Source organism: Piliocolobus tephrosceles, chromosome 3 (assembly GCF_002776525.5).
Source record: "Piliocolobus tephrosceles isolate RC106 chromosome 3, ASM277652v3, whole genome shotgun sequence".
Taxonomy (NCBI): domain Eukaryota; kingdom Metazoa; phylum Chordata; class Mammalia; order Primates; family Cercopithecidae; genus Piliocolobus; species Piliocolobus tephrosceles.
In genome coordinates, this window is record NC_045436.1 from 17,381,382 (window position 1) to 17,395,772 (window position 14,391).

The following is a 14,391-nucleotide window of genomic DNA, read 5'->3' on the forward strand; positions in this document are numbered from 1 at the left end:
AAACACAATTATCCTTGCCATTTTAAATATGAATATTAAATCTAAATAACTCCAAGATTTATTTACAGTGACTAGCTCTCAATAAATCTGAGACATAAAAATTGCTTGTCTTATAATCTAGTGAAGTACCTGATGGAATACCAGCACTAAAACATTTTTGTCGACTGTCGTCTCAGAATCTTTAAATGCACTTTAGTGTTAGTATTGTATAATATAAAATAAAATGCACTACCATTCTTCATCGGCTTTACAACCTTTTTCACACTGATGATATCTTTCAACTTCGAATAGTTATAAAACTTGTGCTGACTGATTTGTCTGCTTATGGAAACTTTCCTTAATGCATACTTGGAAACTATTTGTGCAAAACAGAAACTGAATTCAAGACTTGACATCATCATTTGTGAAATCATTAAAAATATCCTTGCTATTTTAAAGATTTAAAAACACTTACAGCCATGTGAAGAGTCTAGGATTTTTTAATGGTAATGTAGATCATTATAGGAATTGCTCTGCTATTTCCATATATATGTAGGTATTCATACATATTATATATACGCATATATCTATAATATTTTTTCCTTGGCATAAAAGTTATTGACTGATTCCCAAGAAAAATAGATTTACAAAGTTTTGAGAGACCTTATTTGTTTAACAAAAAGGGAAAATTGGCAAGGGGATGAGGTATGACAGTAAATTGGAATTAAACATCAAATGCTATCAAATGAGTTCACAAGAAAGTAAGGCAAATGTCTACAACTTTTGGAAATTGGCAATATCTAGCAAGGAAATATAACAATTAATGTTACATAAAATACTGCGGATGTCCTTTATTAACTTATAAATCCAATATTAATTGCACACTAAACAGTATAAACAAACAGCAAAATTTATTTTGTAATAACATGTAAGAAACAGGAGATTTTTGAAGTTACTTATTGCACCCTATTATTCACGGAAGCTTCAACTCCAATTTTACTTAATTTTAATTTATCTTTTTGAGACAGAGTTTTGCTCTGACACCTAGGCTGGAGTGCAGTGGCATGATCTCAGCTCACTGCAACCTCCCACCTCCCAGGTTCAAGTGATCATCCTGTCTCAGCCTCCCAAAGTGCTGGGATTACAAGTGTGAGCCACTGTGTCTGGCCATTCAACCCCAATTTTAAAATGCATGACAGTGATTTTGAAACTTTAATTCCTATAGAAAGTACATATAGATATTGTTGAAATGCAGATTCTGATTCATCTGGTGAGGCCTGAGAGTCTGCATTTCTAGCAAGCTTCATGCTGCTGCTGCTGGTCCATGCACCACACTTTGGATGGTAAGAATCTGGACTGCCTAAGGAAAAGTAAGCTGGATTTCTTGAAAGTTGTTGGCATTGGGCAGATAGTTACAAGTCTGTTTTTTTCTCTGAGTACATGGAGAATAACAGATCTTTCTGAAACTCAAATATTCAACTACTTACCCCTTCTGTCCAGGAAGTTTGAAACAAGCAGGAGCAGAAATGAGTGAGTGTGCGCATGTGTGCCTGTGTTTGTGTGTGTGTACTTGGGTATACAGTAGTGCCTCCATACTTGCATTAAGGTAAGTGTCTCAGCAACTCTCCTGCGACTATCCTCAATTTAGACTTGCATTCACCTAAGCATGCAAAGTTCAGAGAATTGTCAGGTCCAATATACCCTATCTCTGAGGTTAAGCCCCAGCTTATTTCACACATTTCAACATTTTCCATGTGGATGCTGTTAAGGTTGCCTGGAATTTGGAGATAAGCCCAGGATTAGTCTTGCTTTAAAGTCACCATGAAGCCTTGTTATAGGCCTCAAGTTAAGTTGTTAAATGTATTTCTCAGAGCTTACTGGAAAAAAAAAAAAAAAATAGCCACACTCACTAACTTTGGTAACCTTCAGATAGCAAAACACAGCAGTGGTTGTTGAAAACTTACCTGCAGGCCTCGCCTTCATGTTTTTATAGATGGTGGACTTATGTTCTGAGGCTAAAATGACATTCTGTTACCAAGCTTGCTTTAGGAAAAATGTCTAAACTAAGAACTGTGAGATAGAATATTCACTTTTTTTTAAAGCATTTTGAGAACTAGGTCAATCTTATTTAAGCAGATTTTTCTAAATCACTTGGTAATAGTTTAGAATTATTCTGTAATTATCTAATAATTTGGTATTTTACTTTATTGATATGAACACCACTATTATAGAATTTAACAATTACTATATACTTATATTTGTTGTAAATATGAATTCCAAGCAATTAGCAAGTGACTCATGCTAATAACATGTCTAAAATATTGGCTTTCCTATATTTTTGGTCATGTATAGCTATTCTATTGATCTGGAAGATGTAAAATATAAGCAGTAATATTTGATTAAGTCTTGTTAAAGTTTAGTGCTTTTGGCCAAGGATCTTGTAGAGTATCTGAAAAAGTTAACAGTGCAAAGGTTGCAAATACTGAACAGAAATGAAATTGGGATGTATTTCTAAAAATAAATTTAAAGTGTAAAACAAACAAAAAAGATAACTTTCTTGAGGAATCCAACAGAATTCCTGTATCTTCCTGTATTTTAAAATTCATCTATCTACTTAATCTGATTTTTAAAGAGTGGGTGAAAAGAACTCTACACACTATAGGGTTATAGTTTTGGGGAAGTTTCTAAGAAAAGTGTAAGTTAATTATAGCTTTTAACAGCACAGCTACAGATGTATCAGATAAAAAGGAGTAGAAAAAGTTTTCCTCTCTTAGAGGCCCTGTAAACAAGTGATGCCTTGGGGTATCTTCCTTTTCTTGTAGTAGTAAAAACAATCTTGAAAAGGATTCTGCTAAACATTCTTCTAAGGCCATGCATTTGATTTAGATAAATAACATCATCTCATTATTGATTAAATTCTCAGAATCTTATTTTACTACAATGCTTGTAGTAGCTTATTGGCCATATTGGAGATGTTTTAAATGTTAAAGCAGTCCTAATTTCTCCAAATATAAATTACTATGATTACTCTTTAAATGGCCACTAAATGAATTCTTCTGTTGATTCTGGAGATAGATAAATACATCGATAAATGGGTAGATAGATATAGATAGATTATTGTGGATCATATTTGATTAAGTTAAGAGAATCTCTTCTCCAAAAAGTATAGACTATTTATACTACACCAGTAGGAGAGTATTTGGTGAGGAGAAATCAATAGTTGAGAGCAATCACTCTCCCATGAGCATGCGATTCACTCAAACATCCACGGCGGCCCTGCATCATAACCTCTCCGTGAAGAGTCACTATCTTTCTCATTTTGATAAACAGAGACACTCAGAGAAAGTGAATTTACCAGATGTCATACAGTTAATGGTGTTGGGATTCTGACCTGTGTTCATTACATTAATTCTTTATATTTCTCATAATTCAGAAAGCAAGAGTGATGCTTCTAAGTCCACTCAAGTGCTAATATACATCAACCAATACTCTCAGAGGAGATTTTCATAATCCAAAGCAAAAACTTGGAAAAAGAGTCTTTCCTATTTTATGTAATTTAAAAATTATGATGTATTACAAAATATTATAGAAGCATTTTATCACCTATTTCTTTCAAAATTTACTTTTGCATTTGATTATAAAATTATACTTTTAACTTGATTGCTCATAAGAGTAGAATATCTCAATGAAAGTTTTACCTAAGCATTAAAGTAATGATTATCCCTTAGAAATGCCCATTAGGAAATTCAAAAGTCACCATTAATGTCCCTAAATTAACCATTTTCTGTTACCCCCTTCACTAATTACATTCAGTCTACTTTCTTCCCAACTAACATGACATACAGAAACATAGTCCACCAAAGCTGCTACTGTACCAAAAGTGACAGTGATTTGGAACCAAGAAAATGTAGGTGCCAGGATTTTCAACCTTTTCAAAGACTTTCAACTGAAAACTATCTGAGAAATATTTAACAAGACATGTTCTACACATCATAATTTCCTGCTACCAAGTATTTCCCACTCTATTTATTACCCCCCAGGTCAAAATTCTACTATAACAAATAGTTTACCAAGATAATCAAAAGTTACACTGGCCTATTTCTCCTAGTACAAGTCAATCACAAAGACTATTCACTTGGCAATCTGCAGCCTCAGATCTTTATCCCCTTTTTCACTTTTTGAAATCAATGCTTTATTAACACATTCAGCACCAATCTTTAGCCTAAGGTAATAATGACTGCTTTGAAATAGTAACCTCAATTAGAATAAAAAAGTGAATATACCATTTACATTGTTGTTCAAATCTCTGAAAATTTCAGTTTTAGACAGTGACTATTATTAGGTAATATTAAATGCATGCCTACCTGTGTAACATGAGACAAAAACCTCTTTAAAATCAAACCTAAATGACCAGGTTGATAGTTTAAGTATTGAGATGGAGTCTCACTCTGTCACCCGGGCTGGAGTGCAGTGGTGGGATCTCAGCTCACTGCAACCTCCGCCATATTAATAGTGTAGTGTCAAACAACCTCATTTCTGTCACATAAGTCCCAGTATCTACTGATACTAGGCAACCTCTGAATCAGTATTTAAAAGGAATGTATAAAGACCAGTATTTTAACTGACTACCTCTGTCAAAGAAACTTCACAATTAGCACATCAAGCAGTCTTTTGCAGAATTTTTGAATACTATGAATAAAAGATGTTTTTGTGACAAATAACATTTCCAAAACTTCAAATTAACATGAATTAAAACTTCCAAAACTTAATTAACCCATGTGATCTCAAGTTGTATTCTCTTTTGAGGCACAAGAATATTCAATCAAAATATTTTACTGTCATTCTTTCTAACAGATACACAGTTAAGTGTAGCTCCTTCATGCAATAAAATATAAGGTAAATTATAAAATGTACTTTATAGTATATTTATACAATAGAAAGTAAATTACAAAATTATAACATTTTTATAAGGTAAATATAAAATTATAAAAGTATTAAAACTTATGTTAAATTTTGTAATATACTATTACACTAGATTGTTTCTGTTATTGTTCAGATAGATAAAATAGCTAGAATTACCAAGTAAAAATATGTACCTGTGTCCCTTGTAATTTCCAATATTTATGAAGTAACACAAGCACAGCCTGGAGTATGTGTCATACTGATAAATAATAGAGTGGATACTTTTCAGAAACAGGAACAGATTTTATAGTTCTAACTCAAATATTTTACCATTCACATGTACTACAATAATATATTTTGCAGTGTTGGTCCTGAAGCTGAAAGTAGAATTTGAGGCATTTTGCCAACACCTGTCTAATTTGCAACAGAGATTGTAATGCAAATTTCTTATAGATTATCAAATGAAACCGATAGCTTCTCATTAAGTTTCTTTTGCATTTGGTCAATATTTCACGAAATCACAACATAGATAAAACTTCATAATCGCCTTTCAGATGGAATCAGAAAGAAGCTCCCATTAACTTTTTTAAAAAGTCCTTAATGATTATGTGAATGGTAGCAGAATCAGATAAAATGTTATCAACTGTATCTTACCTCTCTCACTGAAGTCATCTACTAGAATGATTTCTGCTATCAGACTCTCTGGGGTTCGGTTAATTATACTGTGTATGGTCCGCAGGAGTGAAGTCCAACCTTCATTATGAAATGGGATAATGATGCTGGTGTTTGGCAGCCTTTCCAGATACATCTTGTGCTTACAGCTGGAGAGGAGGGAAAAAAAAATGGTGTATCAAATGCAAAACTCTTGTATATCTTATTCTGTTGTTTATTCATTATGTTATCAGACAACTGTGGAAACACGACTTGGTCTAATACTTTCCAACCAGAGTTTGTACAGCATGATTGTTATTCTGCTCCTTCATGGAATGTATTAATGATCTCCTTTCACACTCACTCTTAATGAAACAACTGTTTTATCCTCTTTGGTATCAGGGTTTCAAATTCGTCAGTTTGTTGAAATGTTGTGCTGTTGTTGATGTACATTTTTCCTGTTGTTATATAATAGAAATAAGGCTGAATAATATGCTTTAAAACTGTTTCCATGGAGCACATAATTAAGATTTAGATGGATTTCCTGAAGAGATCTAAAAATTTAACTTCTGTAATATTTATGTTTAATTAGTCAGTTTTAGTCATGGAGTGTTTCAATGGCTGGATAGTATTTAAAGCCTGAAGGGAAAAACAACCATAGCCGCTAAACAGAATAAATTAAAATTTAATGTAAAATAACTGTTAACTGAGCACAACCACATAATAAGATTAAATCAAGATCCAAATCAAGATGTTATCACATTCCTAGTGAAAACTCTAAAAAGAAATCTCAAGTTCATTTTTTTTTCATTGTTGGAACCATCTGAGAAGATGAAAAAGAGGTATTTTAAAAATTGTAGTCCTTTATTCATTATTTAACCTAATAATTTATTATTTTTAACAATATTCATTAAACAAGTAAATTTTGACATTTTTCAGACAATGAAAAGTATTTGAAAACCCATCAAAATTATAACATGATATGGGCACAAAAATGCTGTAAAAACATGAAATTCATTTTAGGATAACTTAAATGTCAAAAAATATATATAATATGAAAAAGACCTGTCAGTAATTTCCATGGGAGTGTAGTAAGATAGATGTTTTTGCTTATAATGCACAGATCTGGAAAACAGTGTTTCTGAAGTTCAGCATACCTGGTCATAATTATGCGGAGCCATTTATTCTTCTGAACAAAGCCAAAGAGCCCAACTAATTGTGCTTTGATATATCAATATTCATAATGTTGCACCTATTTGTGAGAACCATCACACCTCACAATATCCTTAGAATGAGGGTAATATTCCCAATGAAGCCATTTGTTTTTTAAACATCAGGGCAAGCTATTGTACATATCACTTGCCAATTAATTAAAGAGGACTTGCATTCAGAGTAATATCATATAAACCATCAACAGGGGCCAGGCACAGTGGCTCATGGATGTAATCCCAGCACTTTGGGAGGCCGAGGCAGGAGGATCACTTGAGTCCTGGAGCTCAAGACCAGCCTGGACAACATAGCAAAACCCCATCTCTACCAAAAGTAAATATTAGCCAGGTATGGTGGCACACACCTGTCATGCTAGCTACTCGGCTGGCTGAGGCAAAAGAATTGCTTGAACCCTGTAGGCAAAGGTTGCCCTGAGATGAGATTGCACCACTGCACAGTCTAGCCTGGGTGACAGAGTGAGACTGTCTCAAAAAAAAAGGAAAACAGAAAAAAATCAATAGGCTCATGACTTTTCAGAATCACATACAATCCATTCAGAGAAAGGGTAGACAAAAAAGAATGCAAGACCAATCATGTGTGACAAAGGCTTTCTCTTTCAAAATGTTTTCGATAATTTCTATCTGCCTAAGCTCAAATTACTATCAAATTACTGCCCGACACAAAATATAAAAGGATCCATTCTATTCATTCATTCATTCATGTCACAATAATTTACTGAACGTTTGATATAGGTCAGGCTCCAAAGTTGAGATAAAACAATGAACAAAATCTAGTTCTTAACCTCAAGACATTTATATTATAATGAGAGAGACAGAAAGACAAATACTTACAATTTTAAAATGAAATGGATAGTGTAGAAGTTTAAGAGTGCTATAAGATTATTTGAGAGAGGCCCATAAGCCAATTTGGAAAATGTAGAAATTCAAGTGAGAACTGAAGGTGGCCTGCAGAGGACAGGTTCAAAGTGTACGTAGGAAGAGAATTCACACGACTTGGTAACTAGGAGATGTGATTAAAGAGGAGTCTTACATTGTGGACATTGGCAACTGATCTGGTAAAATACAGAATGACAGAGGAGCCTGTGTGAGGGACGCACTGAAGGTTTCAAAAATTGAGAGCAACGATAATGAATTCAATTTTGACCATCTATTGTTGAGATGTCAAAATGATATCCAGTTGGAATGCAGCTTTCATATATCATATACACACCTATCTGTCAATTTAGATGTCTATCTATCTATATATATGTGGGTGCATAGCTCAAGGTAAAAATCTATTTTGCTGGAGGAAGAGGCTCATGAGAGATAAGCCCTAGCAGATGATGCTGGTGCATCAATGCCTCCTTAGCACTCACCATTCCAGTATAAGCCAAGAGGGTCCTATTATACATCTCTGCAGGTAGCAAAGTGAGTACTTTGTCTCATCTCTGCACAAAGGGCAGATCAGAAGTTCTGGGAGAAATTAATTCCCCTAGAGTAAGTATCAACCAACGAATAATGGAAGTTACAGAATAAATAGTCCCATGGTGGGATAACCCTGAGGTGTGTTCTGTATTTTCTCCCATAGTTTCCCAGCAGGATTACACCTCAGTTGCCCACAGTGATTGGCAGTTTGATAGTGCATCTTTTACTGGTTACTTTCCCTTTTCTGTCTTCCTTTTTCACATTGCCTGCACCGCACCACTCTACATTCTGTGATTACCTCCTAAACAGTACTATAGTCAAATTTTTGTTTCAGGGTCTGCTTCCAGAGGAACCCAAACTTAGACATAGGCAAATAAGTGATACCTCACTTGGTGGGAACAGTCTCTTGAATCAATGTCCTGGTCAAAATTCACATTAATCAATGTGCTGGTCAAATAGGCAACACTCTTATTTTTGTTGAGTTGGAAAAGTTGCAGTTTGTTATACTTGGAGATAATTTTAAATAAGTTTTTAAAAAACAGTGATCACACATGCATTTCATCACTTCTTTCAGCTTTTGAATTATTACTGGTGCTCTACTCAGAGACGTCTCTAGGCCTATGAAATACAACTATGAAGACTTTACAGTGGATACATAAAAATGGTCTCATCCTAATTAGTTGATTATTAGTAGTAACATTATCTTTTTACATTGACATCTGTAACTTATTTTTCAATTAGACTACATTACAAACTCCTTACTATTTCATGCCTGATTATTATGTATCAAATATTGAACAGTCACATCACACTTTATGATCAGACTATCGAGGTTCAAATGATAGCTTTGCCACTTACTGTCTGTGTGACAATGGGCAAGTTATTTACCCTCTGTAAGGTTAACTTTCTCACACAGGATAATGTGGGAGCAAAAAAAAAAAAACCTCTTCATAATGTGCTAATGAGAATTAAATGGGGTCTAATGTACTTCATATAGCATCATAGCTAATAATAGCAAGAGTTTAATAAATACTGACATTATTATGGTCATTGTTGTTTAAATTGTATTATTTCATTGTCAAATCCTCTGTGGAAGAAGATGTGGAACGAGAAAAGCCAGGAACTGCAGAAGAGACAGTGAGAGACATTTAGGATACAAAGATGAATACATTTCAGTCTCTTCCCTTAAGGGTTCACAGACCAGTGAGCAGATATAGAAAATGATTAGACTCAAAGAAGACAAGTGACATAATAGATGGCACATAGACATTGAGAGCCTGAAGGAAGTGTGACTAACTTTGTCTGATAGAATTAAGGAAGTTGTTACCAATGAGTCTGTATGTTGAGAACAGATCATGAAGAATCTTGAAAATAATTCTAAGGAATTTGGATGTTAGCCTGCAGTCAACATGAAGTACTTCAAATATTGTTAATCGCAAGGAAGACTGGATCGTGTTTACATATTCCTTTGGCAGCAGGGCAGACAATGTGTTGCAGATGGCAAAGAATAGAAGCAGAAAGATTAGCCCTTGTAATAATTCTAGCAAAAAATAATGAGGGTGCAGATCTGATTTTCACTCGAAGGAAAGCCAGCTCCTTTGTAAAAGCACTTAATCTGATTGAATTATATTCGGTCATTCTAGCACTTAAGCTGCTCCAAAGAAAAACTGAATCACTGCCAACCTCAGGCATTGGATTCAAGAAGTTGTGATCCAGATGACTGCCCCATAGTATTACTAGAAATAGTGAAGCACGTCCAGGGCTTTATTAAGGCTATGCGCCTGCATATTTTAAGTTTGATGTCAAGTCAGGTTGGGAATAAAATTTACAAATATGAAGATGATGTACCAGCATGGAACTGAGTTCAATAAGTAAAATAAAATCAAACACAATTTATATGCTTTTTTATGGTTACAAATGTGTAGCAAATTCACAAATAGAACAATAAAATAGGGACAAATGAAAACATGTGTTGAAACAGGTTTCTAGGAATATGGGTTTAATTATTACATTTCATATTGCTGTATTATTTTCAGATAAGCATTTGCATAAAATTACCTTGCAGTTTAGGAATGGCTCAGAGGTAAGGACATCTCTTTGTTGAGTTGCAGTTTATATAGATGGATAAAAACTAATCCTTCAAATTTTAAAAGCACCAGAAAGACAAAAGATATAGTTTGAGTTATTTAAAAATTTACTTGAGAGAAATGACAAGTTGTGAAGGAATTTAAAAATCTGAAAAAAAACCTAAATTATTTTGTAAACATTCTGCTAGACCTTTCTAGCAGTAATGAAACCTCCATGGCAAATTTTCTCATATTCTTCTGTTTTTCCAAAACAGAATAAATATTTTCTGATTTTTTATATTGGCATTTGCTAAACTGAAAGATTTTAAAAATATGGTTCAATAGTATTGCTTAATGCATGCTTAACACTTATTCCTTTCATGGTTACATTAATTTATCTTTATTATTTCATTGATTTTTATTAAAATAAGTGTTTTTTCAACAATAAAAAAAGCCAAAAAATAAATTTTAATTACAAATACTTGGAATAAATATCAGACTTATCAGTGACTTACTTTTGTGTAAAAGAGATACTTTAGTATGTATGCAACAACGTCAATGTTTATATTATGGACATTTAGGTGAACTTTCATTTGGAGATCTTAAAATCTTCATGTATTCTTCACCATCATTTAAACATTACTTCTCACTGCCTACTGTTGTGTGTTTTGTTTTGTAAAGAGTGTTAAAACTCACATTTACAAAATTCTAGCTCTGGGATTGCAGCTTTTGAATAAAATATTTGAATGTTTAAATATTTCAATCTTTAGATCATTCTGTTAGCTTATTCAAAGTATGGCTTTATTTTTTGTTTTGTTTTGTTTTTTATTTACCTATATAATAACAATAGTCAGGAGGTTATGTGGTAGTAATAACCACCCCCAAATTTCAATGGCTTAAAATAATAACTATTCTCTTTATTGCTTCCTTTATTTGTTCAACACTAGTTGGAAGGAGGGTCTCTGCTCACTGTGGTTAGCAGAAATAGCCAACATCTTGACCACTGCCAATAATTGTGGTAGATATAAATGAGAACACTGATGGGTATTAAGCTAGTAATTAGATGATGTATCCCTAAAATGGCATATTGTTATCTGCTTACAGCTCATTGGTCAGAACTAGTCATGCAGTCCAGGGGACCAGAATGTACAGTCTCGTATTGTACAGAAGGAATATAGTCACAAGTATTTGGCAAATGACACTAGTGAAATCAACCATTTCAGTCTTCTGCCTTCTTTAGAACAAAACAAGAAAAGAACATTTTACTTCTTGGACAAAATTTAATGGAAAAATGAAAGAGACTGAATTTCTTCACAGATGAAAAACAGAATATTTACAGCCCCATATCTATAGAAGCATGACAAGAGGATATCAGAGCTGCAACCACATTTAAGAAATCATTCAGTTAAGCCCCCCATTTAATTGAGAATTGAGACAGAGTTTTAGAGAGTTAAACATAATTATTTTACAGTCTAATTGGAAAGGCATTGTACCAGGTGAAAAAGTGATACAATGACGAGGCACTGTTCCTGAACTAAGAAGTTTACAGTTTTTCTGAAAATTCAGTAATTATCACCTACACAGGAGGTAACACAAGCAATGAATATGAATCCAGCATTCTTCACTTTTGATTACATAATTTTTTGGAAATGTCATTCTATCATTGGCCCTTTAAGGCATCTTTATACTAATTGAGTTAATTAAATTATATAAATATTATAATATTTTAAGGAGGGGTAAGAAATTACTTGATTAGCTCAAATGTTTTTGTGAGATATATGCTGTATCCTCCATAAATATTTCTGTAGATAAACCTTTCAATAAAATGTATGACAAAATACCCATCACAAAAAATTTATGATGAACTGTCATTTGAATAAAGGCTCTAACAGTCACTAATATTATATTATCAGGTGGCTAAAATAAGTAGAAATAGTGCCCACTATGCACAATATTCCTATACTGGTTTTGTGTATTTAAATAATAATACAGATTTTTGCTATTTCTGTCTAATATTATTTCCAGGTAAAATTATGTTTGAGATTTCCTCTTTTAGTCAAATGTACTAACAAGGACCATATTTACCTTTCTACTTGATTCAATGGTATTAGTCTGTTTTCATGCTGCTGATAAAGACATACCCAAGACTAGGCAATTTACAAAAGAAAGAGTTTTAATTGGACTTACAGTTCCATATGGCTGGGGAAACCTCACAATCACGGAGGGAGGGAAGGAGGAGCAAGTCAATATACTTACGTGGATGGCAGCAGGCAAAAAGAGAGCTTGTGCAGAGAAACTCCTGTTTTTAAAACCATTAGATCTCATGAGACCCATTTACTATCATGAGAATAGCACAAGAAAGACTCACCCCCATGATTCGATCATCTTCCACCAGGTCTCTCCCACAACACGTGGGAATGATGGGAGCTACAAGATGAGATTTGGGTGGGGACACAGAGCCAAACCATATTACCAACTAAACAACTAGATTTTTAAATATGAAACAATTATTTTCAAGGCACTGAATATCAAGCAACAAGACAGAGATACTCAATTTTGAGACTCCTATTCAACACAGAATTATCTATTTTAGCTAGAATAATTCAATATAAAAAAGAAAGTTTTGTTGTTGTTGTTTCAAGATGGCCTCAGCCACAGAAAAAATAGCAAAACAGTACATAAAGATCAACACTGTGAGCTTTAATTCAAGAAGAAAAATGAATTAAATGACTGACTGTCAAAAGTGAGTCAAGTGTCGATACATGAGAGGGGCAGAGAGTTTTCCTTTGCAACTTACCTTTCCACTGGGGATTTGTCCAGGTCAAGGGAGACCCCTTTGTTTCTCCCAGCTTTGGAGCTAACTTGGGGAGAGGCTTGGAGAAGCTGAGAGAGAAAGACATTGGGAAAAGTGGCAGCATTTTCCCTGACCTGGGGTTGAGAGCAGGATACCGTTTTTAATCCAGGAGCATACAGAGTCAGTCACTCTTTGGCAACCCAAGTGTGACCACACAGGTATTTTAGTCTCAGGCCAGGGATTGAAGTGCTTCCTCTAGAGTTTGGTAGGAGCCTCCAGAGACAGAATTGAGCAGCAAATGTGGAAAATGCCCCAGGAGTAGGCACTGGAATTGTGCCCTCCCCTTGCCACAGGTCTAGGGCAAGAGAAGAACTACTGCAATCATGATTTCTTCTGGGTGAGGAGACTTGCAGCCAGGGCCCACTTGGTGACCTGGCAACTCTGCCTCTGTGTGTGTGTGTGTGTGTGTGTGTGTTTGTGATTGCTGGGTGCCCCAGCCTGCTCCCCTGAGATCAAGATACAGAGAGGTCTTCTCTACTCCATGCTCAGAAATATCTCCAGACATTCAGAGCATTTGCTCACCTGGATTAACAGCCTGAGCTGTCCCACCCTTCTTATGCAGAGACCACAGTGCAGCAAAGCACTCTCTGTTTTATGCCCAGGCAGATCTCCAGGCATTCAGAGCACTCACCCACCCATATCAACAGCCTGAGTGTCAACCATTTCTGTGGAGAGACCATGTGAAATGAGGCCCTCTCCCCTCCATGACTGGATAGATCTCCAAGCTTATAGAACATCCACCCTCCTGGATTAAGAGTTTAGGCTGCCCTCCCTCCCTGTGCAGAGAAGTTACCGCTCAAGAGGTTTCCCAGCTCCAGGCCTACGCACATTTCTTGGTGCTTGGTGGCTGCCCCCCGGATTCTTCCTTCAGGGAACCTTTAGGCAGACCTGCCTAGCCTGATTCTGTCCATCTTGGCTCACCCGCTATAGCTGAGCAAGGAGGTCAGGCCACTGTGTATTCCAGGAATCAGTCCGTTGCCTCAGGCAATATCTCGCAGTAAACAAGGATCAAATATATATACCCAGCCACATTGGCCACAGTTGGCTTTTACCCAGAAGTGATATCTACTGGCCTGTAGCTTTAACTGCACAGCCCAATATAAAACCACCCAACAGAAGTTGGGTGAAGAAACAAAGCCAAAAGACCCTATCCAACATTCTCTACAGTCACACCCCCTAGGAACGGGGTAGAGGGAAAGAACATAAAACAATACTATAGGGAAAGAGAGAAAAAAAAATCCTATTCACACAAAAATAATTACAAAAGTTAGAAGTGTCAGGATCTCCAGATGAAAAGGACCCAGCA

The 14,391-nt window shown here is 35.1% G+C and overlaps 1 protein-coding gene across 1 annotated transcript in view; it reads right to left on the minus strand.

The window, feature by feature from the left end:
- GALNTL6 (polypeptide N-acetylgalactosaminyltransferase like 6) overlaps positions 1-14,391 on the minus strand; it is a 1,222,618-nt gene that overhangs the window by 698,579 nt on the left and 509,648 nt on the right. Inside the window, exon 4 of the mRNA XM_023226155.2 lies at positions 5,536-5,702. Within this exon, the coding sequence (XP_023081923.1) occupies positions 5,536-5,702 (167 nt within the window). The remainder of the gene's footprint in view (positions 1-5,535; positions 5,703-14,391) is intronic.